Source organism: Myodes glareolus, chromosome 13 (assembly GCF_982192425.1).
Source record: "Myodes glareolus chromosome 13, mMyoGla1.1, whole genome shotgun sequence".
Classification (NCBI taxonomy): domain Eukaryota; kingdom Metazoa; phylum Chordata; class Mammalia; order Rodentia; family Cricetidae; genus Myodes; species Myodes glareolus.
Window position 1 is genome coordinate 52,015,656 of NC_142038.1, and position 25,972 is coordinate 52,041,627.

At 42.1% G+C, this 25,972-nt stretch overlaps 1 protein-coding gene across 3 annotated transcripts in view; it reads left to right on the forward strand.

Annotated features, from left to right (window-relative positions):
* Positions 1 to 25,972, forward strand: part of Sil1 (SIL1 nucleotide exchange factor) — a 244,442-nt gene that overhangs the window by 170,462 nt on the left and 48,008 nt on the right. For all 3 annotated transcript variants that reach the window (XM_048442449.3, XM_048442448.3, XM_085699710.2), the window contains 3 exons: positions 742 to 841; positions 13,796 to 13,987; positions 20,482 to 20,603. In XM_048442449.3, coding sequence (XP_048298406.1) covers positions 742 to 841; positions 13,796 to 13,987; positions 20,482 to 20,603 — 414 coding nt within the window. The remainder of the gene's footprint in view (positions 1 to 741; positions 842 to 13,795; positions 13,988 to 20,481; positions 20,604 to 25,972) is intronic.

Consider the following 25,972-nt stretch of genomic DNA (forward strand, 5'->3'; position numbering starts at 1 on the left):
TCCTGCTGTGTCTCTAACCACAGCTGGACGTCTGGCTATATGCCAGCTCGCTCGCGTTTGTCTTCATCACTCCTGCCTTGTTCTCTGACTGAGCTGATCACTCATGATGGCACCTCGCCTTCTTCCCACCGAAGAGGCGCTCTGTCCAGTCAGGCTGGCTGGCTGATCAGGCACAGGGAGGTCTGGGAGGAGACCGCGGTCATCGCCATAGCTTCTTGAGATCACTGTCACATTGGTTCTTTTACTTCGTCCTCTTGAAGGTGATTGGAGAAAGTGGTTGGTGATTCTTCTCCTCCCCGGTCCCTCACATCTGTTCCTCTGTCGGACTCACATGCACCCCACCCTGTGCTCAAACATTAATGTGTAAATCTACCCATTTCATTATGCAAGACAAGTTGGCTTGTCAAATCAAGTCTCAGGATTATAGATGGAGGTGCCTGTTACTTCCTACTCCTGTCTAAATCCTTTGCTCCTGGAGGCTCTGCTGGGACACAGACTCAGAAGGCAGCAGCACAGCTTCTGCCCAAGTGGCTGGCTACAAGCACTTTGTCCAGTGTAGGCCTCTGTTCCTTCTGTCTTGTGAAATAATTCCATTTTGACTTCAAGTTCAGTTATCCTGTTGGGTCCTGGCTGCCCTACGGCAGAAGTATACAGTATACTAAGAATTAGAATGGGGCTGGTGAAGCTTACACTGCCTTGGAGAAGTATGTTCCTTCTGACTCTCAGCTTCTCTGTGGACAGGCTAGACATCAATACCAACACCTACACATCTCAAGACCTCAAGAGTGCACTGGCCAAATTCAAGGAGGGAGCAGAGACGGAGAATTCAAAGGATGAGCGGGTATGTAACGGTCTTTTTTGTTGGTTTTTGCCAGCAGAGACTGGTTTTACCTGGAAGCCTTTATAGTAGGCATAGAATAATAATGTAAAATAGTTTGAAAAACAAATTAAAAAAAATTTATATACTTTTTTTTGCTGATGGTTTGGTGTGGTTTTTGTTTTTTTTAAGAGAGGGTTTCTCTGTGTAGTCCTGGTTGCCCTGGAACTTGCTTTGTAGACCAGGCTGGCGTAGAACTCAGAGATTTGCCTACCTCTGCCTCCTGAGTGCTGGGATTAGAGGCGTGCCCACCGCCGCCCGGTATCTTTATATAACTATTTTTTAAAACTGCTCAAAGCGTTTCTTTTTTAGGTAGGATCCAGAGTTCTACATGTTTGGGGAAATTGTGAGACAAAGCAGAAGTGATTATAACCCAGAACCTTTACTTAACAATGGGATTAGACACAAATTTGAGTTTTGTTTTGTTTTAATAGGGCTTGGAGAGATGGCTCAGTGGTTGAAAACACTGTCTACTCTCGCAGATGACCTGGGTTCAGTTTCCAGCACCCATGCGACGGCTAACAACTGTTTGTAACTCCAGTTCCAGGAGATTTGATGCCTTTTTCTGGCTTCTGCAGGCCATGCACACATGTGGTATACAGACATACTTGTAGACAAAATACTCATGCACATAAAATAAAGCAAACCTTTAAAAAATTTTTAAATAAGGAGGTAGATAAGAGAGCACAAAGCCTAAGGATTTGTCTTTTTGAAATGTAGCAAATGTATTCTTTTGGGAGCCTCTAGTTTCTTAAGCATATAATCAGGGTGGGACAAGAAGAAGCTGAAGTTTCCCTAGCACTAAATCTCCACACCGGACAAGGTATAAGAAGGAAAAGCAGGAGAATTTGTGGCCCTACTTTCTGGGAGGACTCACTGACGCAGCTCACCCCAGGAAGAAATAGTACTTTAGTGTGGGTCGTGAGTTCACATACTGTCCATCTCATATGGACACAGAGTGTTTCTGGTTATTCCCAGTTGAGACCTGGTGGCCCTTAGAGAACCTTCTTTGACAGCTGCTCTGTAGGTCCAAGTCCTTCCTCCCTCTTTCCTTCCTCACAGCCCCGTTTGCCGCTGCCTGCCTCATGGCTCTTTCTCTTGCACACCAGGGGAGTCTTGAAAGAGCAGCATTAGGTCCTTGACAGTTTTTATTTCAAAATGGCTTAGGTCCTTTAGATTTCTGTTTATTCTGTAGGGTTATGGGAAGTGCAAGTTATGGTGCCCTGGTAGGATTGGGTCTCTCTTTTTACCATGTGGGCCCAGGAATCCTCAGGTCCTTTAGAAGTGTTTCTGAGACTCATGAACCTTTAATGTGGAGCTAGTGTCCTATTTAAGATTTATTAAAGCACATACCTGTAATCTCAGGGAGGCGGAGGCAGAGGCTTTATATGTATTACCTAACATTATCCGCAGAACCCAGTGAAGCAGCCACCTTTTTTTTTCCCACATACCATCTAACAAAATTGATCACAAACTAGTCCAGAATGTGCATCTTATCAGATGTCAGAACATCGGTATAGAAATCAGTGGAATGCAACAGTAGATGTCAACAGGGACGCCATGCATTTGACAACACTTGTAGATTCTTAGTGCCAAAAACAGTCAAAATGGAGATATTTATAAATAAAATATGAGATGCTACTCATGGTCATACACATCTATAATTCCAGTGCTGTAATCTCAGCACTCTGGAGGCTAAAAACCAGGAAGATTATTTGAGTTCTGGGTTTACCAGGACTACACAGTAAATTTCCAGACCAGCTTGGGCTGTATAGAGACTCCGTCTCAAATAACCAAGCCAAACCAATACAAACCCCAAAGTCTTCATGTCTTTAGGTAGCTTACCAAAGCCATATGTCTATCAAGGAAATAGTGCATGGTAGAAGGAAGGGGCAGGCCAGAGACTTGGCCCGGTAGAGAAGAACACTTGTGACTCTTTGCATATGACCATGGTTTGATAACTAGCATCCACATGGTGGTTCACAACCTTTTGTAACTGCAGTCCCAGGGGATCTAGTGCCCTCTCCAGACCTCTGTGGGCACCAGGCACACACATGGTGCACACATAAAATATAAATATAAAAAATAAAAGAAGGAGGGAGCAGGATGACAGCTTTAGCATGTGAAAGAAAGTGGTGCGCAGTGCACGTGGGTTGGCCAGAGAGGGGTCAGCGCATGTGCCACCCAGTGAAGGAGAGGCCAGGAGAACGCTTGTGTCTGGGAGCCTAGGTTCAAGATTGGTGTCCCTGTGGCCAGGGCTCTAGACCCTTCTCTCGGGGCATTAGGTGGCTCTGTGAGGAACTTAGAAGTTGTTCTAGGTTCCATATCTTCTGTGGATGAAAACCCACTTAACCTTACATCTCTTTTCTGCTTTCCTGGTAAGTACAATTGAAATTTTCTTCTCAGACAATGACATTTTCTTTTCATAGTTTAATTAGTGTGAAAAACTGTGAGTAATTGTTGGAAAATTTGAAAATGTAAGGGCAAAGATTGTAAGTTTTCCATTGTTGTTTAAAGAATACATTTCCCTATGCAGAGGGATCCACAGAACAGCTTAGCAGCAAGATCTTAACAGCTGCTGGGTAGAGCCACCTGCCTGCCTCATCACCCAGGGGGCTGGGGACGGAGTCATGTTGTTACCTTTGCACTGAGGACCTGGGTCCTTCTTTCACGTGGAGCTGATTGACCATGTCAGCACTGACTCTGGGACAAGCAAATTGGTTTGAAATGGGTTTGAGTTTGTTGTTTTGTTGTGGTTTTTACAGGTCTCCTGCTCCTGGCTACAGAGCCTTTCATACTTTTAGCTAATTAGTTTTTAAGCCTGTTCTATATAAAGCCTTGTAAATACAGGGTGACACTTTTGCTCTGTTTGTAAAAAAAACATCCTCTCAGATACTGATCATGTCTCTCAATTGTTTTCCTCAGATCTGACATGAATTTGCAGGAGAAAGGGTATCAGTTCTCTTGAATTGATAGTTACTTTAATTCATTTACATAAATTTTCTTACCTCTCAAAAAAGTTGTCTCAGGGATGGCAAGTGCCTCAGTGTGTAAAGTCCCTGCCATCAAACCTGCACATACACACATGCATACACACATATATATACATATGCCATAACATACAAGTTTGTACACACATATACACACACACTAAATAAATAAATGTAAAAAATTTTTAAGTCTGACTAGAAAAATGTATGACTTTAAGTTTTCGACTCTGGCAAAGCTCATGTTCCCTAGCGCCCCCACTAAAGGTGACTAACCCCTTGGTATAGCCGTAGGTACGATGTGGAGAGTTCTAAAAGGTGGCAGGAAAGTGGTGTGTTGACAGAAATCTTGGAGCTTTGGAAATGATGTGTTAGTATCTTTCTGGGTCTTCTTTTACCCCTACATATTCCACCCTGGACACTGGAGAATCTCAGGTGCTGAAATATCAACAAGCTTTAGATAATTTAAAAGATTCTTTGTATTCTAAGACAGGGTCTCAGTACATAGCTTAGGGTGACCTGGACTGCATTGTGTCCCAGACTGGACTCATATGTGATACTCTTGCCTTTGTCTGTCGGGTACTGGCATGTGCTGCTAAGCTTAGCTCAGGACCTTTGGAAGAGCAGGCAATGCTCTTAACCACTGAGCCATCTCTCCAGCCCTAAACTTTTCTCTCTCTGCCTCTAGAATTGTGAGGTATAAAATATCTATGGTATTTTGTTATAGAAGCCTGAGCAGACTCAGACAGACACTAATGCTGAGATGACTCAAAAGTAGAAATCTCGTAACAAGTTTTGAAGCAATTTTTAAAGCAGTTTTTAAAATTGCCTAACAAGTAATTATTAACACTCTTGAAACAAACCAAAGCATCAACAAAGTGAGAGAGAGAGAGAGAGAGAGAGTCTTAGCAGTGTTCTATTGCTGTGAAGAGACATTATGACTACAGCAACTTTTTGACAGAAAGCTTTTAATTAGAACTGGCTTACAGTTTCAGAAGTTTAGTCCATTATCATGGGAGGGAGCATGGCAGTAGGCAGACATGGTGCTGGAGGAACTGAGAATTCTATATTTGGATCTACAGACATCAGGAAGGAGAGAGAGAAAAAAAACTGGGCCTGGCTTGGGCTTCTGAAACCCCAAAGCCCACCCCCAGTGACACACTTCCTATGACAAGGCCACACCTGCTAATCCTTTCACATAATGCCACTCCCTATGAGTCTGTGGGGTCTATTTTCATTCAACCATCACAAATCATATAGAATTATCAAGGGGAATATGTACTAAGACTCCTTGTACATAATGCTGAACATATAATGTATACCTGTAATAAAAGTTTAAGTTACAAATTAGGTAAGGTAAGAGATTAAAGACAACTATAATAAAATAGAACAGTTCCTGCATACCATAATAAGACTTCTCTAGTGTGTAGGTAGTATGTACAGTAGTATGTGCAGGGCAGAAACGCTGGACAGGGGATGTTCATGTCTGTGGCAGCAAGTAGAATAAGATAGCATGAGAGTTTGCAACATATAAATTAAACTTTAAGGATTATTATTATTGTTATTATTAGTAGAAGTGGGAGGACTGGAAAGATAGCTTAGAGGATAAGAACTGTTCTTGCACAGAAACCCAAGTCTGGTTCCCAGCACCCATGTTGGGTAGCTCACAACCACCTGTATGTAACTCCAGCTCCAGAGGGATCTGATGCCTCTGCCCTCTGTGGGCACCTGCACTCGTGTGCCTGTATATATCCCCCACAACATATATAATTAAAATAGTTTGCTTGCTTGTTTGTTTTGTTTTTTTTAAATATTTATTTATTGTGTATACAATATTCTTTCTGCGTGTATGCCTGAAGGCCAGAAGAGGGCACCATACCTCATTACAGATGGTTGTGAGCCACCTTGTGGTTGCTGGGAATTGAACTCGGGACCTTTGGAAGAACAGGCAATGCTCTTAACCACTGAGCCATCTCTCCAGCCCGTTTGTTTTGTTTTTTGAGACAGGGTTTCTCTTTGTATCCCGGGCTGTCCTGGAACTTGCTCTGTAGACCAGGTTGCTCTTAAACTCAAAAAACCGCCTTTCTCTGCCTCCCAAATGCTGGGATTAAAGGCACGCGCTACCACTACCTGGCTAAAATATTTTTTAAAGAAGGAATTTTTTGGAATTTTCTATTTAATATCTTTATACCATAGTTACCATGAGTTACTGAAGCCATGGAAAGTTAGATAAGTGCTAAATTGAACTGAAAATACAATAAATAAAAATTAAAAGTTCATTGGATTAGCTCAGTAACAGATTACAGGTGTCAGGGAAAGAAAGTAGAAAGAGATAAAATTGTAAAGTCTGATTAGATTAAAAATAGATTGGGGGAAAAGACAAAGAGAGTGTTAGGCACCTGTGGGACAACAAAAGATGTAACATTGTGTCGTTGGAATCCAAACTCATTATATGGCAAGGAGTTACAAACAGAGAGGGGAAAGAGTGTGGGGCTGAAAAAAGTGCCATTATGAAAGCAATAGAGTCCCTTAAACAGGATATGAATAACTCCCTTAAAGAATTGGATGAGAAGTATAACAAAAAGTTTGAAGAAATAAGTAAAGAAATGGATGAGAAGTATAACAAAAAGTTTGAAGAAATGAGTAAATCTGTGAATGATACCCTGGGAAACCAAGAAAAAAACAATCAAACAGGTTAAGGAAACAGTTCAAGAATTGAAAACTGAATTGGAGGCAATGAAGAAAACACAAACCGAGAACCGGCTGGATATGGAAAACCTAGGTAAATGAATGGAGACTACAGAATCAAGCATAGCCAATAGAATACAAGAGATAGAAGAATGAATCTCAGATTCTGAAGATACCATAGAGAAAATAAATGCTCTGATCAAAGAAAACAGCAAATACAACAAATTCTCATCACAAAACATTCAAGAAAGCTGGGACACAGTAAAAAAACCAAATCTAAGAATAATAGGGATTGAAGAAGGAGAAGAATTGCAGATCAAAGGCCCAGAAAATATATTCAACAAAATTATAGAAGAAAACTTTCCCAACCTAAAGAACGATATTCCTATGAAGTTTCAAGAAGCATACAGAACACCGAATGGACTGGATCAAAAAAAAAAAACCCTCGCCATATAATAATCAAAACACAAAACATACAGATTAAAGAAAGAATATTAAGAGCTGCAAAGGAAAAAGGTCAAGTAACTTATAAAGGTAAACCTATCAGGCTTACACTGAACTTCTCTATGGAAACCATGAAAGCCAGAAGGTCCTGGATAGAGGTACTGCAGAAACTAAGAGACCATGGATACAAATCCAGACTACTATACCCAGCCAAGCTATCATTCACTATCAATGGAGAAAACAAAGTATTCCAGGATAAAAATAAATTTAAACAATTCGTAGCCACAAATCCAGCCTTACAGAAATCAATAGAAGGAAAATCGCAACCCAAGGAATCCAACATTGCCAACACTGCCTACAATAACCCAGACATCTAGCGACCCTTCACAACCACAGCTCAAAGAAGAGAAACACACAAACTCTACTACACACACACACATACACACACACAAAATAATAACCGGAATCAACAACCACTGGTCATTAATATCACTTAATATTAATGGACTCAACTGACCTATAAAAAGGCACAGACTAAGAGATTCTATACGAAAACAGGATCCAACATTCTGCTGTTTATAAGAAACACACCTCAACCACAAAGACAGACATCTACTCAGAGTAAAGGGTTGGGAAAAGATTTTCCAAGCAAACGGACCTAAGAAACAAGTGGGTGTGGCCATTCTAATATCTAACAAAATTGACTTCAAACTAAAATCAATCAGAAGAGATGGAGATGGACATTTCATACTCATAACAGGAACAATTCATCAGGAGGAAGTCTCAATCCTGAATATCTATGCCCCTAATATAAAAGCACCCACTTATGTAAAAGAAAAACTTTTAGAACTCAAGGCAGTCATCAAACCACACACACACTAATAGTAGGAGACTTCAACACACCTCTCTCACCAATGGACAGGTCAATCAGACAGAAACCTAACAGAGAAATAAGAGAATTACTAGAGGTAATGAATCAAATGGACTTAACAGATATCTATAGAACATTCCACCCAAATAGGAAAGAATATACCTTCTTCTCTGCAGCTCATGGAACCTTCTCGAAAATTGACCACATACTCGGTAACAAAGCAAACTTCCACAGATACAAAAAAATATTAGTAACTACCTGTGTCTTGTCAGATCACCATGGAATAAAGTTAGAATTCAATAACAATTCTAACACCAGAAAGCCTACAAACGTGTGGAAGAAAAATTACCTTGTCATATGTCGATTGAGATATTAAGAACATATGACAGAAATTCAATACCTGTTTATGATGAAAACTCAAAAAACCCAGGAATAGAAACCTTCCTCCATTTGATGAAGAGATCTTTGAAAGACTATTGAGTGTACTTCATAGTGAGAGGCCAACTCCATTGACCTACTCATTCACCACTGTGGTCTTGTTGGCTGTCAACTTGACAATATGTGGAATTGTCAACTAAAACCCAAATGTCTGGACACACCTGTGAGGAACTTTTTCTTAATTATAAGTGGTAAAAATCCATTTGTTATCTAGATCTTTGAGATAGGAAGATCCACCTTTAATCTGGACCACGCCTTCTGCTGGCAGCCTATAGAAAGTACACAAAAGAAGAGAGCTAGTTCTCTCTTGGCCTGCTTGTTCTCACCCTTGCTAGCAAATCTGTTTCTTTGCTGGCATTAGAGCCTACTTTTTCCGGATTGTGGTGTGTACTGAAGACCAGCTGAGACATTCAGTCTTATGGAATTATTGGACCTTCTGTTCATTGGCAGCCATTGTTGCCTGTGACTACAGTCTGTAAGCCATACTGATAAGCTCCTGCCCTCTCCAGAGAGTCACTCTATAATTCCTGCTCTTCTAGGAACCCTAACTAACTCATCACTCATTTAAAACAGCCCTAACCAAGTCAGTAAAGCAAAGAGAGGAGGTAAAAGGAAAACAGAAACAACCCAGCTCCTTATTCCAGATGACAGATCATCTGAGTATAAATCCCAGAGAACCCCTAATAAACAAAAAACATCCTTCTAAAATTAGTGAATTCAGCTAGGTTGAAGGATGTAAAACCATCACAATTCAGTTGTATTTCTATATACTAGCTATGAATATCTGGAAATTGAAATGAAAAACACAAATGCCATGTCTCCCCAAAGTAAAATATTTAGGCATAAAGCCAAGGAGACATATATAGAATCTATATATGAACAATGATGTAAGTTAATTAAGGAGTTCAGTAGTAGACATATTGTGTTCGTGAATTGGAATGTTCGACATAATAAAATATGTAAGATCAATGCATTTTCTATCAGTATCCCAGAAGGGTTTTTGAAATGTTACAAGCTCTTTTGGGGGAGGGGGAGCAGGGGACAAGATCAGTCTGTCCTCCAAGTCTATGTAGTCAACTGAACTACTGATCTTCCTGCTTCTGCTCCTGAGAGCTGGATGAGCTACTATCGCCAATTTATGTGGTGCTGGGAATTAAACACAGGGCCTCACACATGCTGGTAATTCCTGTCAGGTATAAATGTATACAGAAATGAAAAGTAGTACTACTGATATTTACTTAGTGCTGTAATTTAAAAAGCCAAAACATTGAAAAGTAAAGTTTTCATTTCTTGGTTTTAAAAACAACAAAAACAGAAACCTTTACCAAAGTGTAGAGCAGTCTCTATACCGCTTGACTGTTTATCATAGACGCTGGCATAAACAAAGCAAGCATCTTTCCTGCCTTGGCGGTTGATCACGCTCCTTTCTAAGTATGGATCAGCTTCTAGATTTTACCTATTGAGCTTTAAATGTTGTGAAATTTCTCAGAGTTTCTCTAACATGAAGGGTTTTTATTAGTATCACTTATCCTTTCTGTCACTTTATATATTTTATTAACTTCTTTTTCAGTACTAGAGACCAAACCAAAGACCTCATAGGTACCAATGAACTACATCTTCAGCCTTCCTTAAATTTTTAAAATACATTTATTTAGTGCAGCACCACTCAACCTGTAGATCTTTCCCCGTGGTCGCATATCAGATATCCTGCGTATCAGCTATTTACATTAAAATTCATAGCAGTAGCAGAATTACAGTTATGAAGTAGCAACAAAATAATTCTATGGTTGAGGACCACCAGAACATGAGGGACTGTATTGAAGAGTCACAGCATTAGGAAGACTAAGAAGCACTGATTGTGTCTGTGTGCGCGTGTGCTTGTCTGTCTGTCTGTTTCTGTGTGGAGGTTTGTCTGTGAGTGCCCACGGTGACTAAAAGAAGACATCAGATCCCCTGAACTGAAGTCACTTGTGAGCCACCTTGGGAGTGCAGTATGTACTTTTTGACACAGTGTCTTACCGTGTAGCCCAAGCTGACCTTGAACCCACAAAGATCCCCTGCCTCTGCTTTCTGAACAGATGCACAAAAGACCCAACCACTCTCAACCAGCATACACACTCACCTGTTGCACCATTTCTCTAATCCCAATTTTATTTCTGAGACAGGGTCTCATGTATCTCGGCCCCAAACTCAAAATGTAGCTGAGGATGGCTTTGAACCTTGACCCTCTGCTATCCTTCCTGAATGTGTAGGATTGCGGTATACACTACCATATCTAATTTATGTGGTGTTAGGGATCAAACCCATGTTTTCATGCATGCCAGGCAAGCACTCCAAAAACTAAACTACATCCTCAGCCCTAAATTTAGCATTAGTACTTAGGATAGTTGAGTTAATACACTGTGGTACCTGAAATGTGAAACTTCGTGCAAAGGAGGGGCTATTCATATCTCACAAGGTCTGTGTATTTAATGGTAGTGGGTTTGACCCTCAGCCTTGCATGTGTTAAACCTCTGCAAGTGCTCTACCAATGACTTATACATCAAGTCCAATGTAGGATTTTTATATACAATATTTAAACAACCCTCAAAATTCAACAGTTAAAATCAACCTATTTAGAAACTGGGGAAAAAGTTTTTAAAAAAATTTACCAAAGCAGATATGTAGATGGTAGATAAGCCATGAAAACTTGTTTAGCATCATTAGCCACTAGAGAAATGCAGATTAAGTCTACAAAGAGATATTAATAAGGGACTGGAGACATGACTCAGTGGTTAAGAGCAATGGCTGCTCTCCCGAAGGTCCTGAGTTCAATTCCCAGCAACCACGTAGTGGCTCACAACCATCCAAAATGAGATCTGGTGCCCTCTTCTGGCCTGTAGGCATACAGAACGTTGTATACATAATAAATAAAATCTTTTAAGAGAGAGCGGGGGCTATTGAAAGAAAAAAGGCAAAAGCTGGGTGGTGGTGGCGGCGGCGCAAGCCTTTAATTCCAGCACTTGGGAGGCAGAGGCAGGTGGATATCTGTGAGTTCAAGGCCAGCCTAGTCAACAAGAGCTAGTTCCAGGACAGGCTCCAAAGCTACAGAGAAACCCTGTCTCGAAAAAAAAAAGATATTAATAACCATTTATTAGGACATAAAATAATGATAGTACTAGATACTGGTAAAGATATGGTTAACTGGGGTATTTTATACATAGCATATAGGAATGTAAAATGGTACATATTCTCTGGAAAACAACTTTTAAATGAAACAACATATATTTACCATATAAGCCAGCATTTGTGTTTATATGGCCTTACCATAGAAAAATAAGATAAATGTTAAAACAAATCTGTATATAGGCTTCATGTGTTCATAGCAGTTCTACCTACCCACCTATGTATTTATTGTCTATGTGTGTGTAGGGGTGCACATGCCACAGTGCACATGAGAAGGTCAGAGGATGACCTTCAGGAATTGGTTCACTGCTTCCACCTGAGTTTAGGCATCGAATTCAAGTTGTCAGCCTCATGTGGCAAGTGCTTTAGCCACTGAACCATCTCCTGCTGAGCAGGTGTGTTACAATAGCCAAAGCCTAGAAACAGCTTGAATGTTCTTAAGCAGGTAAATGATTAAGCAAACTCTATGGAGATGATGAAATACTCAGCAATAAAAAGAAATGAACACTTGATGTGTGCAGTAACTTGGGTAGCTCTCAAGGGCATTATGCTTAGTGAAAAAAAAGCCAATCTGTGTGATTCCATTTATATAACATTCCCCAAATGTCAGAATTACAGAGCTGGAGAAAAGAATCAGTGGTTATCAGGGCTTTGGGCTGGGATGCAGTGGGAGCACAAGATGGAGCTCTAAAGAGCATGTACAGTGGGTTCCTCTGTGGGGAGGTTGTATTGATGGATGCGTAAGTCTGTAACCTGAATGAAACTCTGTAGTGTATAAAATGATGCATATATATACACACAATTTACATGCAAACGTGTGCGTGTAAAAGGTGGTGCAATATAATTCTTCTATTGTATTATGAGACCTACTATAAAACATATAAGACCTATTGTACCTGCGTCCTTTTCTTGCTGTTGATGTTACATTGTCATTATATGAGATGGCACTGTTGGGGGAACTGGGTAAAGATACAGAATACTCTTACTCTATTTTTATAATTTCCCATGAGCTTATCAATATTTCAGACTAAATTTTCCTTCTTTTTTTCTTCTTCTTGTTTCTTTAATCGGCTTTCTTTGTAAGCAGAGATCACTTGTTTTTTTTTCTTTTTAGGGTTTTTTTGAGACAGGGTCTCACTCTCTAACCGTGACTGTCCTGGAACTCACTATATAGACCAGGCTGGCCTCGAACTCACAGAGATCCACCCAAGAGGTACCTTATTTGTTCAGCTCCCTTGTTTATTGTTTCTATTGTCCATGGCTCTAAGTGCCGTAGCCTCCCCAGATGTCTTTGCTGGCTTTGCTCACCGTCCAGACACCTCTCCCCGAGATTTGCAAGAGCATTTCACAGGGTTGCAGCCCAGAGATGGAGTATGGTTCCTCATAGATGTGAGAACTCTGCTGGAGCATCTTTTTAAGAGGCTGATTCATACCTTTGGTTGGTATTTCTATAGAACACTTATGCTGGGGAGAGAAACCATAGGTAATAGATGGATAATTTGGAGCTGACAAGCGCTCATCATCCTGCTTTTTATAAATACCCATGCCTTTTAATTTTTCCTGGAAGATAGATACATAAACTACTGCAATCTTTCAGATTCTTTATAAAGAGCACTATCCACCAAAATTAGGAAGAAAGTGGAGTGCCGCATGTATAAAATACCCAATTAAAGTCTTTTATTCACCTCCAACATAACTTCATTTTAAAAATCTTTATATGTGTGCGAGGTGGGGAGGATTGAGAGAACATTGTTTGAGATTTGAGTATAGTACATACAGTAATTTAGCCATTTCAAACAGTTGAACAAATTGTACACCTGTGGTTAGATTGACAGTAATGACAGTGATTTAATTTTCATTGGCAAATTGTTCTTGCTCTGACAGCTCTTCCCCACAGTTTCCCACATCCGGCTTTCCCCAAAATGTGGGCAGTGTGAGGCCAGGGTATTCTGGTTGAGGAAGAAAGAGAACCATGGTGTAGACTATCCACTTACTCTAGCTGTCCTGTGAGGTTGGAGGTTGAACGTGAACTTGTCTTGCTTTCCCTGACTTCAGTGTTTGCACCAAGATGTTTCTTCCAAACTTGAATAAGCAGGCCTGGGAATGTCTTAAGTGTGTTTTTGAGCAGAGCCCTATCTGGGTAGATTCTGATGGCTTCTCTGAGTCTCTTGGAAATCTAGTAGATCTAATCTGTCCCAACAGATTAGATCCCCCCGGTGTTGGAAGAGCAGTTCTGTAAGGATGGCCATCTGCAACAGACTGGACAGATCTTAGGGAAGTGTCTCTAGCTCCTTGGATTAATCATGCCTTTGCTGCTTTTTTTAGGCAAGGCAGGCCACGGTGAGGCAGCTCTTCCGCCCCATTGAGGAGCTGAAGAAGGAATTTGACGAGCTGAATGTTGTTCTCGAGAGTGACATGCAGATTATGGTGCGGCTGATAAACAAATTCAACAGCTCCAGCTCCAGCCTGGAAGAGAAGGTCGCTGCGCTCTTCGACCTCGAGTACTATGTCCACCAGGTATGGTGTCTCCCTGCCCATAAATCTGACCCTACAGATGCTTCAGTGTAGGCTGGTGTCTGTGACAGTGGATGTCTTCTTGGAGGCTAGAACAAACCTCTTTTTTTGCTTGAACTTTTACCCCTATTTTTTTAAGCATTAAGACAAAATAAGCATAATCATGTGTACTTATAGTCTAGAAAGGGAAGCAAATATAATGAACAACTGAGCAAATTAACAAACAGTTAATTTAAGATTATAATAGGGGTTTCAAAGGGTAATGTAGGAATATACCATAGGGGAACTTAGAACTAACTGATTAGTTAGAGTCAATAAAAGATGACTTCTCAGAGGAATAGGAGTTGGCTAGATGAAGAAGAGAAACTCTTAAACAGGTGGTGCCAGATGTTGCCCATGGCCAAATCTGGAGTAATATCTGTATTTGTAAATATCACTTTATTGTAATAGCTACACCCACTTTTTGATGTAGTCTTTATTATTTTCATGCAATGGTGGTACAGTTGAATAATTGTGGCAGAGACCAAATAGTTGTGGCAAAGTCAAAAATATTTATTGATGACAGCTTCTTCCCAATTATTCTCCATTTCCCCTCAACATCACCTGTGTTGTACTCGCCTTCCTCAGAGTGCTGTGGGAACACTGTGGGGAGGGGTGATGATGGCGCGAGAGCCAGAGAAACAGGACCTGTGCACAGCCATGCCAGCCAGCAGCCCAGCCTGCAGGGAGAAGGGGCTGCCCAGCCCTGACAGTTGATGGCTGAGAGAGGGGAGGAAGCTTGCTTTATGGGTGTGGTTCCTGGTGGCTCAACCATGCATCAGTAGACGGCTCCTTACCCATTATACATGGGCCGCACAAACTAGACTCAGTGGGTTATTATTTTTTTTTTTAAGGACATGGAATTAGGAAGTGGTAAGGGTGAATTTGGGGGTCATTAAGGGGAGAGTGGAGATCGCAGTGTATACATGTATGAAATTCTCAAAAATTAGTAAAATTGTTTTACTTACTCTTTAAAATTTGACGCTGGATGTGGTGGCATATGCTTTTAATCTCAGCACTTGGAAGGCAGAGGCACGCAGATCTCTGAATTCAAGGTCAGCTTGGTCTACATAGCAAGCTCCTGAACAGCCAGGGCTACAGACAGAGAAACCCTGTCCCCCCCAAAAAAAAAAGAAAGGAAGAAAAAAGAAAGAAAGAGGAAGAGAGGAAAAAGAAAGAAAGTTTCCTTATTGTTAGGAACTTTAGAAAAGTTTACCAGGTCTTGTGTTAGAGCTTTGCAGGCAGAGCAGGCCATCTGTGCGCAGATGTAGGCTTGGTGAGGTGGAAGGCCTGGGGCACGGGGGCGGGGGCGGGCATAGACGGAGAGTGGGAGGCTAGAAGGTAACCATACAAACATCTAATCGCTACCGTTGAGCAGTCTACACCAGTTACTGCTTCAAGTGAGTCTCATTTTATTGTGTTATTTTTGTTTCTGAGGCAGAGTCTCAATTCCGGGCTCCAGGAATTCCTCTCACCTCAAGCTCCTGACTGACTGTTCCCTATCTCTGTTGAGGACAGATTATTGACGACCAACCAGCTGATGGACGATAGTGCTAGGATTTGTAACAAGATCAGTCTGATCCTAAATCCTAAGACTTTAGATGTTCTCACAGAACACGGGTACCTTTTGCATGAAAATCGAAGGATGGGGTAAAGAAGGGCTAAGGCAAACCGTTGGTTTGTTCAGTACTTTACAACCAGTGACTCTGGACTGTGCTGAGTCTCGGGCATCTCCTAGGCACTTGAGATGCGTTCATGAACAAAATTGGAGCTTACTTTCTAGCAGAGGCAGATGGGCAGATTTACCAAATAATTTGTTTGAAAGGGAATAATTATTATGAAAAAGTAAAATGAAGAACAATATAGAAAATGGCAGTCTAAGGAGCGTCTCAGACAGGAGGTGGGAGCACAAACTGAACTCAGTGGGTTATTATTTTAAGGACATGGAATTAGGAAACGGTAAGGGTGGATTTGGTAGTGGTTAGGGGAGAGTGAAGATCACATTGTATACAGTATCTGAGGAACTGCAAAGGGATGTTGGCTAGAGCTGAAGAAGAGGAGCAGCCCTGCCCATCAGTGCCTGTGACAGGTGGAAGAACTGGCCCTGTGGTCATCATTGTGGGAGACCCATCCCTGACCCCCACCAGCTGCAACACTCGGGAGGGCAGGCCCTACACCTTGCCAGGAAAGCACAGCAGAACCAACCTGTTAGTGCAGGTTGTAGGTGAACATGTGAGAGATGTACCCATTCCCCATATGTCTTGTGGCAGAGAGCACCCCTCTCCACCCATCAGTATCTGGGGCAGGTGGTAGAGCTAACCCTGTGGTCATAAGAGCAGGAGAGCCATCCCTGGCCCCCACCAGCTGCAACACTCTAGAAAGCAGGCCCTGCACCTCACCAGGACAACAAAATAGAGCCGGCCCTGTTAGCGCAGCTGTAGTTAAGCCAGCCCCGAAGTTGTAAACATGGGAGAGCTACCCCCATTTCATATCTGATGGACCAGCACTATGGCTGCTCAGGCCCAGACCCAAGGTTATTACTTGACCCGCCCCATCATCCATCCTATCTATGATCAACTTGAGCATACGAATGGACCTAACCTGAAAGCGGCAGGATCTCCACAACACAGGGCAACAACTGGATATCCAGCAGGAGCCCTAGCAAGGGCCCAGCGTTGATAGGGTATTTAGAAACCAGAGGCCTCCAACAGACCAGTGACTCTCTGCAATGATGCTAGCAAGTTAAGATGTCTGGACAAAGGGGATTCATGACATAACTCACTGTAGCTTCTAGGGTGAGATTTTTAAGTTTTTCCCTTTTTTTAAATTAAATTTATTTTTTCTGCTTTTTTTTCCTTAAATTTTGTTTTATTTGGGGGTTGTGCAGGAGTGGAGGTAGAACGTGAAGGGACATGGAAATAAAGGGGATTGAGATACATGATGTAAAAAATACATAGAATAAATAAATTTTAAAAAGAAAGAAAATTTATTTTATATAATTAAAACGAGATAGAAAAAAGAAAAGGAAGAGACTGTGGAACCTTATAGGCCATGAAGGAGAGAGGAATTGGAGCATAGTGGACAGAGGATGGGGTGAAAGCAACCCTCCAGCTGTTGTTGAGAATCTGACCAGAGATAGGGAGCCTTGGTGGAAACAGAGCCCAGACAGGAGGCTACTTTTGGTGGTCCCAAAAGGCTGTATGGTCATCATCAAAGGATGCAATCCTTCCCCAGAGTACCAGAGCCTCAGTATCGTCCCCCACCCGCACATGACAGTGTCCTTGTTTTCTTTAAGCTAGGCTAAGAGACATTGTTTTTCTCCTCGGGGTTTTGACAGCTTCTGTGGTGAACTTGAGCGTGCTGTCTACAGGAGTCACTCCATTCTCTTGCCCTGTTCAACTCTTTCTCAGACCCCAAACAGCAAGACTGTGATCCTCTTACAAGGTGATACAACATGAACCTGGGTTCTCTTTCCCCTTCCTAGTCCTTTCTTTAGGGTGAAAACATTCTCCCCTCCCCAGCTTTTCCATTAGAGGCATTTAAAGAATCAAGGCTTCCAAGGATTATTGATGTTGACAGCTTTTACTACGCTTTCCATCTTTAACATCCTTGGGTCAATTTTTAGGTATTAGCTTTCTGTAGGTTTTGCTTTAGGTCACATGAAAGGCTAAAATTACTACAAGGCTCACCATGCCTAGAAGGATGAGTTACACAAAGGCTAAGCTAGCAATGACCCAACAGCAACAACAACGTTTTCCCTGCAGGTCCCATCTGGCAGTGCCATCCCCAGGTGCCATCGCATTCCACTCTTACAATTTCTTGGACTGACCAGACTCGGTCAGAAGTCATCAGCCAAGGTTAAGCCCACTCTGTTGGCAAAAGTGCCCTCAGTGTTCTGAGTCATTTGACTCAGCTTGTTACTATGACCTTGGTAAGTTGTGATTTCCCAGGGAGATTCTAGAATACATAGCTCAGCCTGGTTTCCAGTGTGATGGAGAATGGGGTGGTGGAACGTTAACTTTGAGGCAAATAGAACTTTTCTAGCCAGGACCTTCAATCGATTCCCACTCTAAATTCACTGAGTAGAGGCTTAAAGAGCCATGTGCTTCAAGGACTTGAACTGGATCTGCCAAAGGATTCCCTGTAGCCGTATTTTAATTATTTAAACAGGATATGTTAAAAGCAAAATCTTGTGTGTAGAAAACAGTTTGTAAGTTATTTATGAGAAGGCGTCCGTGTGCCCCTTCTGCCCTGGGTAGAGTCCCTGCCTTTTCTCGTGTGACTCCTCAATTATTTACCCCACCTTTCTTCCTCAGGTTTCTGTTCTCTCACCATCTTGTAGTGCTCTGAACTTTTCTGAGAGTTGATTTAGTTCCCTCCATCCCCTTCGGACGCTCTCTCTCCTGCACTCCTCTCCCCTGCTCTTGCCCTATCCTGGAGGGAGCCTGAGAAAAGTTCTGGCTCTTAACTTGCCATCTTCTATGTGGCTCTGGGAAGAACCAGCTTTTGGCGTGCAAGTAGGCCAGAATGAACCTTTGCTTTCCATTGCTAGCCAAACAACGATAGGATACCTTCAAAGGCTACTGTGTTTACAGAAATATCAGCAACTTGTATCTCATGGAATTGTTGCCATAGAGATAAGTGGAATCTAGAACGGATTCTCAGTGACTCTGGGCTGTGTTGGGCTGGGGTCGGCACAAAGGCGGCTGCTCTGCCAGGGTTTGGTAAGTGGCCATCTCAGATGTGGGCTGATGGGATTTTGAGCAGTGAGCTTGTATCTGGGAAACCCTGAGCAAGGGGGAACAGAAGACAGATGTGAGCTGATGTTTGTAAAGGAGACGCTTGTGTCAGCAGAGTGCCGCCTCCTGTCTTTCCGATCAGTGGGGCTTGGCACTGTACGGGGCACGGCAGAGGAGTCCTAGCGCTGGCCTTGGACGACCATGGCAGCCAGACTTGATGGCTACTTGCTCAGGTCTGTAGTAATAGCACTCATGCACTTGTTGGCACAGATATTGTAGATAGATTGGTTTTTAAAATTCACAGTTGGGTTTTCTTTGGGGAATAGTTCGGATTTTTGTTTTTCAACTCCAGGGTTAATCACTGAGCACCAACTGTGTGTCCCTTACTCTTCTCGTTACTGGACTGTAAAAACCTCTGCTGCTGTGAAAGTTCTGTCAAAATGCATGACAGTGATCGTCCAAGTGATAAAGATAGATCAGGCCCACCAAGAACATGGACAGAGTCAGACATTAGTCCAACTTGCGTTTTCTCTCAGAACCTACTTTCTAGTTTAGAGGCAGAAGCTAGGACAGAGTCAGAAAGGAACCAGCTCTGGGTTCTAGGTGAGAAAGGTAGGCATCCATTACATCATTTCTGTGCTCCCGCTTCTGAGTCTTCCTGATTGGCTGCAGAGTGGCATCGTGTGGGCAGTAAGAATCTGACTTTTCATATATATTCAAATATAGAATTTATTCTATAGTAAATTTGTTATATAGTAAGTTTTCTAGTAAAGTGTGTTTGTTGTTGTTGTTGTTTTCAAGACAGGGTTTCTCTGTACAGCTCTGGCTATCCTGGAACTCGCTTTGTAGACCAGGCTGGCCTCAAACTCACAGAGATCTGTCTCCCAAGTGCCACCACCACCTGGCTAAATGGTTATTTAATAATAATTTAAAATAATAATTTAAGTGCCACAAAATCAGCATCTCAAACTAGGATGTATGAAAGTACATGTATGTAATTATTTAGTATTGATTCTATTGTAATGAGACCTTTTACCATCACGTGGGTTCATTGTTTGCAGTCACTCAGCTTATTGGCTGTGCGAGGAGAAATACCTGCACTGGTGTCACATAGTCCCTCGTTAGTAAAGCAGACCTAGGCTGAAGCCTTTGGGAAACTGACTTTTGTACAGACTTTATAATAAGTGTCCTCAGATTCAGTCAACATTACAAAAAAGGATAATTGTTACTTCTCTCCCAGCACTCTTGTGGAACACCCCCACTGCTCCCCCACACACCCTACCCCATCAACAGGGCTCCTTTTATAGTCCCTGGTTTCTAATTAAAAGTCAACTTTTTTTTAGCCTCCACTGTTCCCATTGTGTTTGTATATCCACAGAAAGTATGGCATGTTTAGTGGTGCCATGATGCCAGGTTCTTTGTGTTAACAGCTTGTGTGTTTGGAGTAAGCTTTGTGACTCACTGCAGCATCAGCAAGAGCTAGGTGCCATTTCCGCTGATTCCCACGCAGGTGCTCATAAATGGTGTTCCATGGATGAGAAGTTCTCAAATGTAAGATTACTTTAAAACTTTGGTTGCTCATGCACCCTTCCTGGATACTCAAGAGATGCCACTGTTGTTTTTTACCTTTGTTTTTGGCTAGTCACCAAAAGAAGAGCTGTCAGAAGAGGGCTTCCTTCCCTGATGGCTATCCTGAGTTCAGCAATGTCTTTGTTGCAGATGGATAATGCACAGGACCTGCTGTCCTTCGGTGGCCTTCAAGTGGTGATTAATGGACTCAACAGCACAGAACCCCAGGTGAAGGAGTATGCTGCTTTTGTGCTGGGTGCGGCCTTTTCCAGGTGAGCAGCATGGATGGATGGTCACTGGCCCTAACTGGCTTGAGGAAAGGTTACTTGCTGGTCAGTGTGGTGCTGGTGAAGCTGGGGTTTGAGTTAGTCTTTATTCCAAATAGAGGTTTGTATATAAGTATGTATGCATGCATGCATGTATGTATGTATTCATGTATGTATGCATGCATGTATATATGTGTGCACATACACACAGTTGAAGATCTTAGGTCACATTTTCCATTTTCGTAAAAATGAATAAAGGACCAGCCTCATCTAGTAAGTAGTGAGAAAGGAGATAAGCTATGGGAGTTGATCTTTGGCCAATAAAGCTACATCTAGTGAATACTTGATGCATCTGGCCAAGAAAGGCCTTTTGAGAGGGATGTGGCTTTCCCCAGTTGCTAGTGTTAATCCCACTAGTCAAGAATAAGACCACTACCACAATAGAAAGCCAATTTTGAAGCAACTTTAGTCAAATGCTGGTCAGGTAGATGGGCTCTGGCCAAGCCCATCTCTGGTTCCCCAGGTAAATGGCCCCTCAAGTTTTACAAGGGCTTAAGAAGGAGAACCCGTAATTCACTGCATTTCCCACCAGGTCCAACCAGGAACAAGTATACAACCTGAGGTATTTCCTACCCATGAACCTCCCACCCACATGTGATGAAGCACTTCCAGCCACAGATGAGTCAGACAAACTTGTTTAGAGGAGTGAAAACTGTGGCTGGTTGTCTCCATGAACAGTAGCCCCAGCCCCAGGAACTGCCTGTCCTTAGCAGGGGCTAGCAGATCACAGGCATTTTTGTTTCATGGATTTCTATGGTAGAGAGTAATTAAAACTTAAGATGTAACTTTGTCTCTCATGCTAGAACCAGTCAACATGTAGTCAGGTTATTGCATTCTCTGGATGGAGTCTTTTTAGCGTTTTAGTTAGTCTGTCTTAGTCTGGAAAACCTGTCAGGCAAGACAAGCAGTAGACAGCTTCTGGAAAGAATCGATGTGGAGAAATATGTAGGTATCAAGCCATTTTACTCACTTATAAAGATCAGTATACCTTTATATTGTTATGTTCATCTAAAGATGTCTGCAATAGTAGGACTATCTATAGTAGGACTGACTGACTATTATATTCCTGCTTTGACCTTCAGGCCTCGATTGTTCTGTGGTAGTGCTGTAGATGGTCAGGTTCTGACTTCCAGGACACCTCAGTCTCCCTTAGTCTCACTTTCCAAAGCCAGTGTTTTCCGAGGAATCGCCTGTCCAGCCGTTCGACACAGCTGTGGTTTCAGCCCAGGGTCTCTCCCTCATAAGGCTGTAGGGACTTGAGAACTCTCTCAGGTTCACTCTTGCTTCTCAAGCCAGAAGTGAACTAACTCAAATTCTAACCTCTTCATCTAGACTCATTTTTGAAATCTCAGTCTTATTCCAAAATACTTCCAGTATAAATGTGATCTGCTATATATTCCTTGCCATTGCTTCTGGAAATAGATTCTGGAGAAACAGTAGCATCTTCATACCACTTCCTTGTTAAAGGGGACCCAGTGACTAGAGAAGCATGCATTTAGACATTCCTAGCAAACCGCTATACCTCGCCCACATGCTGTGCCAGTATGTAGTATTGTGGCGACGTCTCCATGACTGGACTGTGTTAGTGTGAGACCATGTTAGCGTTCATACAGTATCACTAATATTAATAGAGAAAAATGTCAACTATTGCAGTTTAGTGTTGTGATGGCAAGCACAGTACTGTAATCAAAGTGTTCTAGCTGGGGTTTTGATAGCTCACTGAAGGCTGTTACAGTGACAGCATGGGATGGCGCCAGAGCTTTTGGAAGCCAGAAGCCGGCTTCCAAACACCAGGAAAATGTCAGGGTTTATGCAAAGAGAAGCTCGACACAAGTAAGACTATTTCTGTCAGAGGCTGGCTTCACTGCTATTGTGTGATGTGCACAACCTACTTATGATGCCCTAAGTAAGATGACTGCACCCACCCCCCTGTTTCAGACTAGATCGGATGTGTAATCGCAGTGATTAGATAAACTTGCTCTTTGCCAAAGGGGCATTCTAGAAATAGCATCCTGGAATCATGCATTCGTAGGCAACCTTTTGAACTGGGAACAGTAATTGGTGTCCAGTGCCTCTCATAAAGATGAATAGCAAATAAAAATATAAAATAAGCACTTGCCCATAATAATGTGGCATCAGCATCATTACCTCATCATAATGGGTCCTTTTTTACTATCAATTTTCCTTATAGGGAAATTTTTGCATCGTTTATTTCCACAGCACAAGCCCTGTTGTCCCCAGTTTGTCTTTGTTAAGGTGTTTATGTTCTGTAGTGTCTTTTGATGCTGATGTTGCTGCTTCATGAGAGTGTTTATATGACTGCCTGGGTTAATTGCTTAATAAGTTCTTCCATGCACATTTCTGTGGATGAAGAGGTCTCTTCCCTGATGTTAAACATCAATTATTCCAAGATCAAGAAAAAGATGACAGAAACATAATTGACATGGCTACTGAAATAAAATTTGTTCCTTTATTTAAACATGATTAACACCCAATTGGGGGTCACACATTCTCATTTTCTGCTTATTGCCCATGTATAATAAGATAGGTGAAGTCTGTGCAGATTGTGCGGAAATGTGTGTGCTGACCGTTAGCAGGTTCCTATTTCCAGAGCTACTTTCTTTTAAAAGTGCCTTTCTTCTTCAAGTAAGTTATTCTCATTGACCTTTTTGTGACCTGATCTCATCCCACAGTCGCCCTCTTAGTGCCTGCTGCAGTCTGGCTACCAGCAGTCTCAGACAAGTCCTTTTTGCTTCTGTAAGAAAGGAAGTTTTAGAAAACCTTGTGACTTTCAGAAGCCATCCAGCTTTCTGTAGTCTGGTTTTGCTTCTTCTCAGCACACGGGCTGCTTTTCTTTCCCTTCGTCTCTTTGCAAACCTCTACACTGAACTGACACGAGCTGAACGATGCAGCTGGTGTGTCTGCTCCAGCGAGCTCTGGCTTCGCTGGTCCCACGTCCCCTTCTCCTGCATTTGTTGTTTTGTATCTGTCTTTAATGACCATGTTTGTATTTATACATGTGCAAATTTTTATACAGTTACACAGATGTGTGCAATACTTTTATTTGAACTGTCCACAGTGTATATGATATGATGAAACCTAGTACATAAAGGGATATACATGTGTTATCAGCCATAGGGTGTTGCATGAGTTCTAATTGGTCTTAATAAAAACCTGGAACCAGAGCCGGGCAGTGGTGGGGCACTCCCTTAATCCCAGCATTCAGGAGGCAGAGGCTGTGAACTACAAGAGCTAGTTCCAGGACAGACTCCAAAGCTACAGAGAAACCCTGTCTTGAAAAACAAAAACAAAACAAAACAAAAACCCGGAGCCAGATATCAGTGCAAATGCTGAAAGATCAGAGAGAGAAAGGAGCAAAATACAGCCAACTCTTACCTTGTTGACTTTGCTGAAAAGATGCCTAACAACAGTCTCCTCTGCCTTAAATGCCTCTCCACCCAACCATATCACTTCCTGTCTGTCTGTACAGACCTCCAGACCTCTATGGTCAACTAGTGGCTAGCTCCACCCTCTGGTCTTCAGGCAAGCTATTTGTTAGAGTCCAAACAGGATATTGCTACAGTAGAAAGGGTATGTTCTGTAACCACTCTCGTTGGCATCTTCCCGGGAACCTCCCTGGCAGATGTGGGTGAAGACGTTCCTTTAGAGAACCAGTGTGTTCCCGAACATTGCGCAACTGCCCCCCCCCCACATGCCCTCTTGGCTGTGGTTTCCTCACTTGTGCTCTTCCCAATGTTTTGCCCTTAATTTTTAAATAATTCTTGATTATTTTATATATGAATATTTTGCCCACAGCATGTCACATGCGTGTCTGGTGCCCAAGGAGATCAGAAGAGGGCATCAGATTCCCCAGAGCTGGAGTTTGGATGGTTGTGAGCTGTCATGTGGGTGCTAGGAACTAAACTGGGATCCTCTACAAGTACTCTTAGCCATTGAGGCAGCTCTCCAGCCCTACTTACCGTAATGTTTAACTACTTGGCCAGTGTCTTATTACCATGACCCATCTCTATTTTTAGTCTTTAGTTCCTTAGTGAATTTCTGTGCTAGGCTGTATCTTCCCCTTTCTCTTCCTGATGGCTTTGTGGGCACACTTAGGACCAAAATTGTTGGTTTCATTGAACATGTATTTTAATCCCTGTTATCTGTTAGATAACTTTTAAATTCCTATTTTAGTGTCTTTTAGCGTTCAGCCACCACCATGTCCCTTACCTTATGTCTTATATCTTCATGGTTCCCATCAAACATCCTTATTGTCCCTGTTGTGGACTGTGCTCTGTTTTCCCTGCTGCAGTCTGTGTTCCTCGCTCTTCCCCTCTAGGGCATGTTCCTCCTCGTCCACCAAGGATTCAGTGTGCACCGCTTCCCTTCTGCCTCCAGCACAGCTTAACAACGTTTATTTTTCTTCCTTTTATTTTCAAACATCTTGAAAGAATAAATTCAAAAGGATACTAATGAATTATATTACGTTAATATACTCAAACCCACTATTTTTACAATCTGGTTTCTGTCTCTCCATGCCTGAAGATTATCAAGAGTGCTTTGCCGTCACTGACACCTCTCTAGCAGTCAACAGTGTTAGCTGTGGCATTCCTTGGAAACTGTGTGTCCTTGTACTCTCTTGTCCATTACTGATTATTTTGCCTCCTTTGTTCTGTGCTGACACTTCAACCCCAGGCTTCACACACACCAAGCATGTGCTCTACTATTGAGCTACATCCCCAGCCCACCTTTTCTTTTATGTCAACATCAACCTTCTGCTGTCTCCCACTTGTAGCTACTCACCAAGAATCTTCCAACCTTGTCCTCTTTGCTTATCTGCTAATGGCTTTCTCTTCCTGTGGTTTTAAACCCCCTCTAATTGTGAGTCACTACAAAGTCTACATTCAAGTCTAGTCCTTTTCCTGAGATTCCCTCATGCTGGATTCTGCCATACTGACTGAACCTCACACTCTTAAGAGGAGAAAGTTGAATTCATTATTGGTTTGTTGTTTGTTTGTTTTTTTTTTGACAAACTAGGTTTTTCTTCCCACATTCTCTTTTCATCTGTTTTTGTCACAATTATTGTAGTTACTTCACCTTGAAACCTTCGAATGATGTTTGAGTCTGTGCTCTGTCTTCACTCCTGTCAGTAAACCAGGCTTGCAGGCTTTCATCTCCACTGCTCTCATCTCCTGTTCCTCGTCTTCATTTAGAGAATCTTGACTTTGTAAGTTCAGTGTCTTGTGCAGAATGAGAGAGTTCCCCCCACCCCCGCTGCCGTGAATAATCTAAACCAAGCACAGTGATCCCATTTT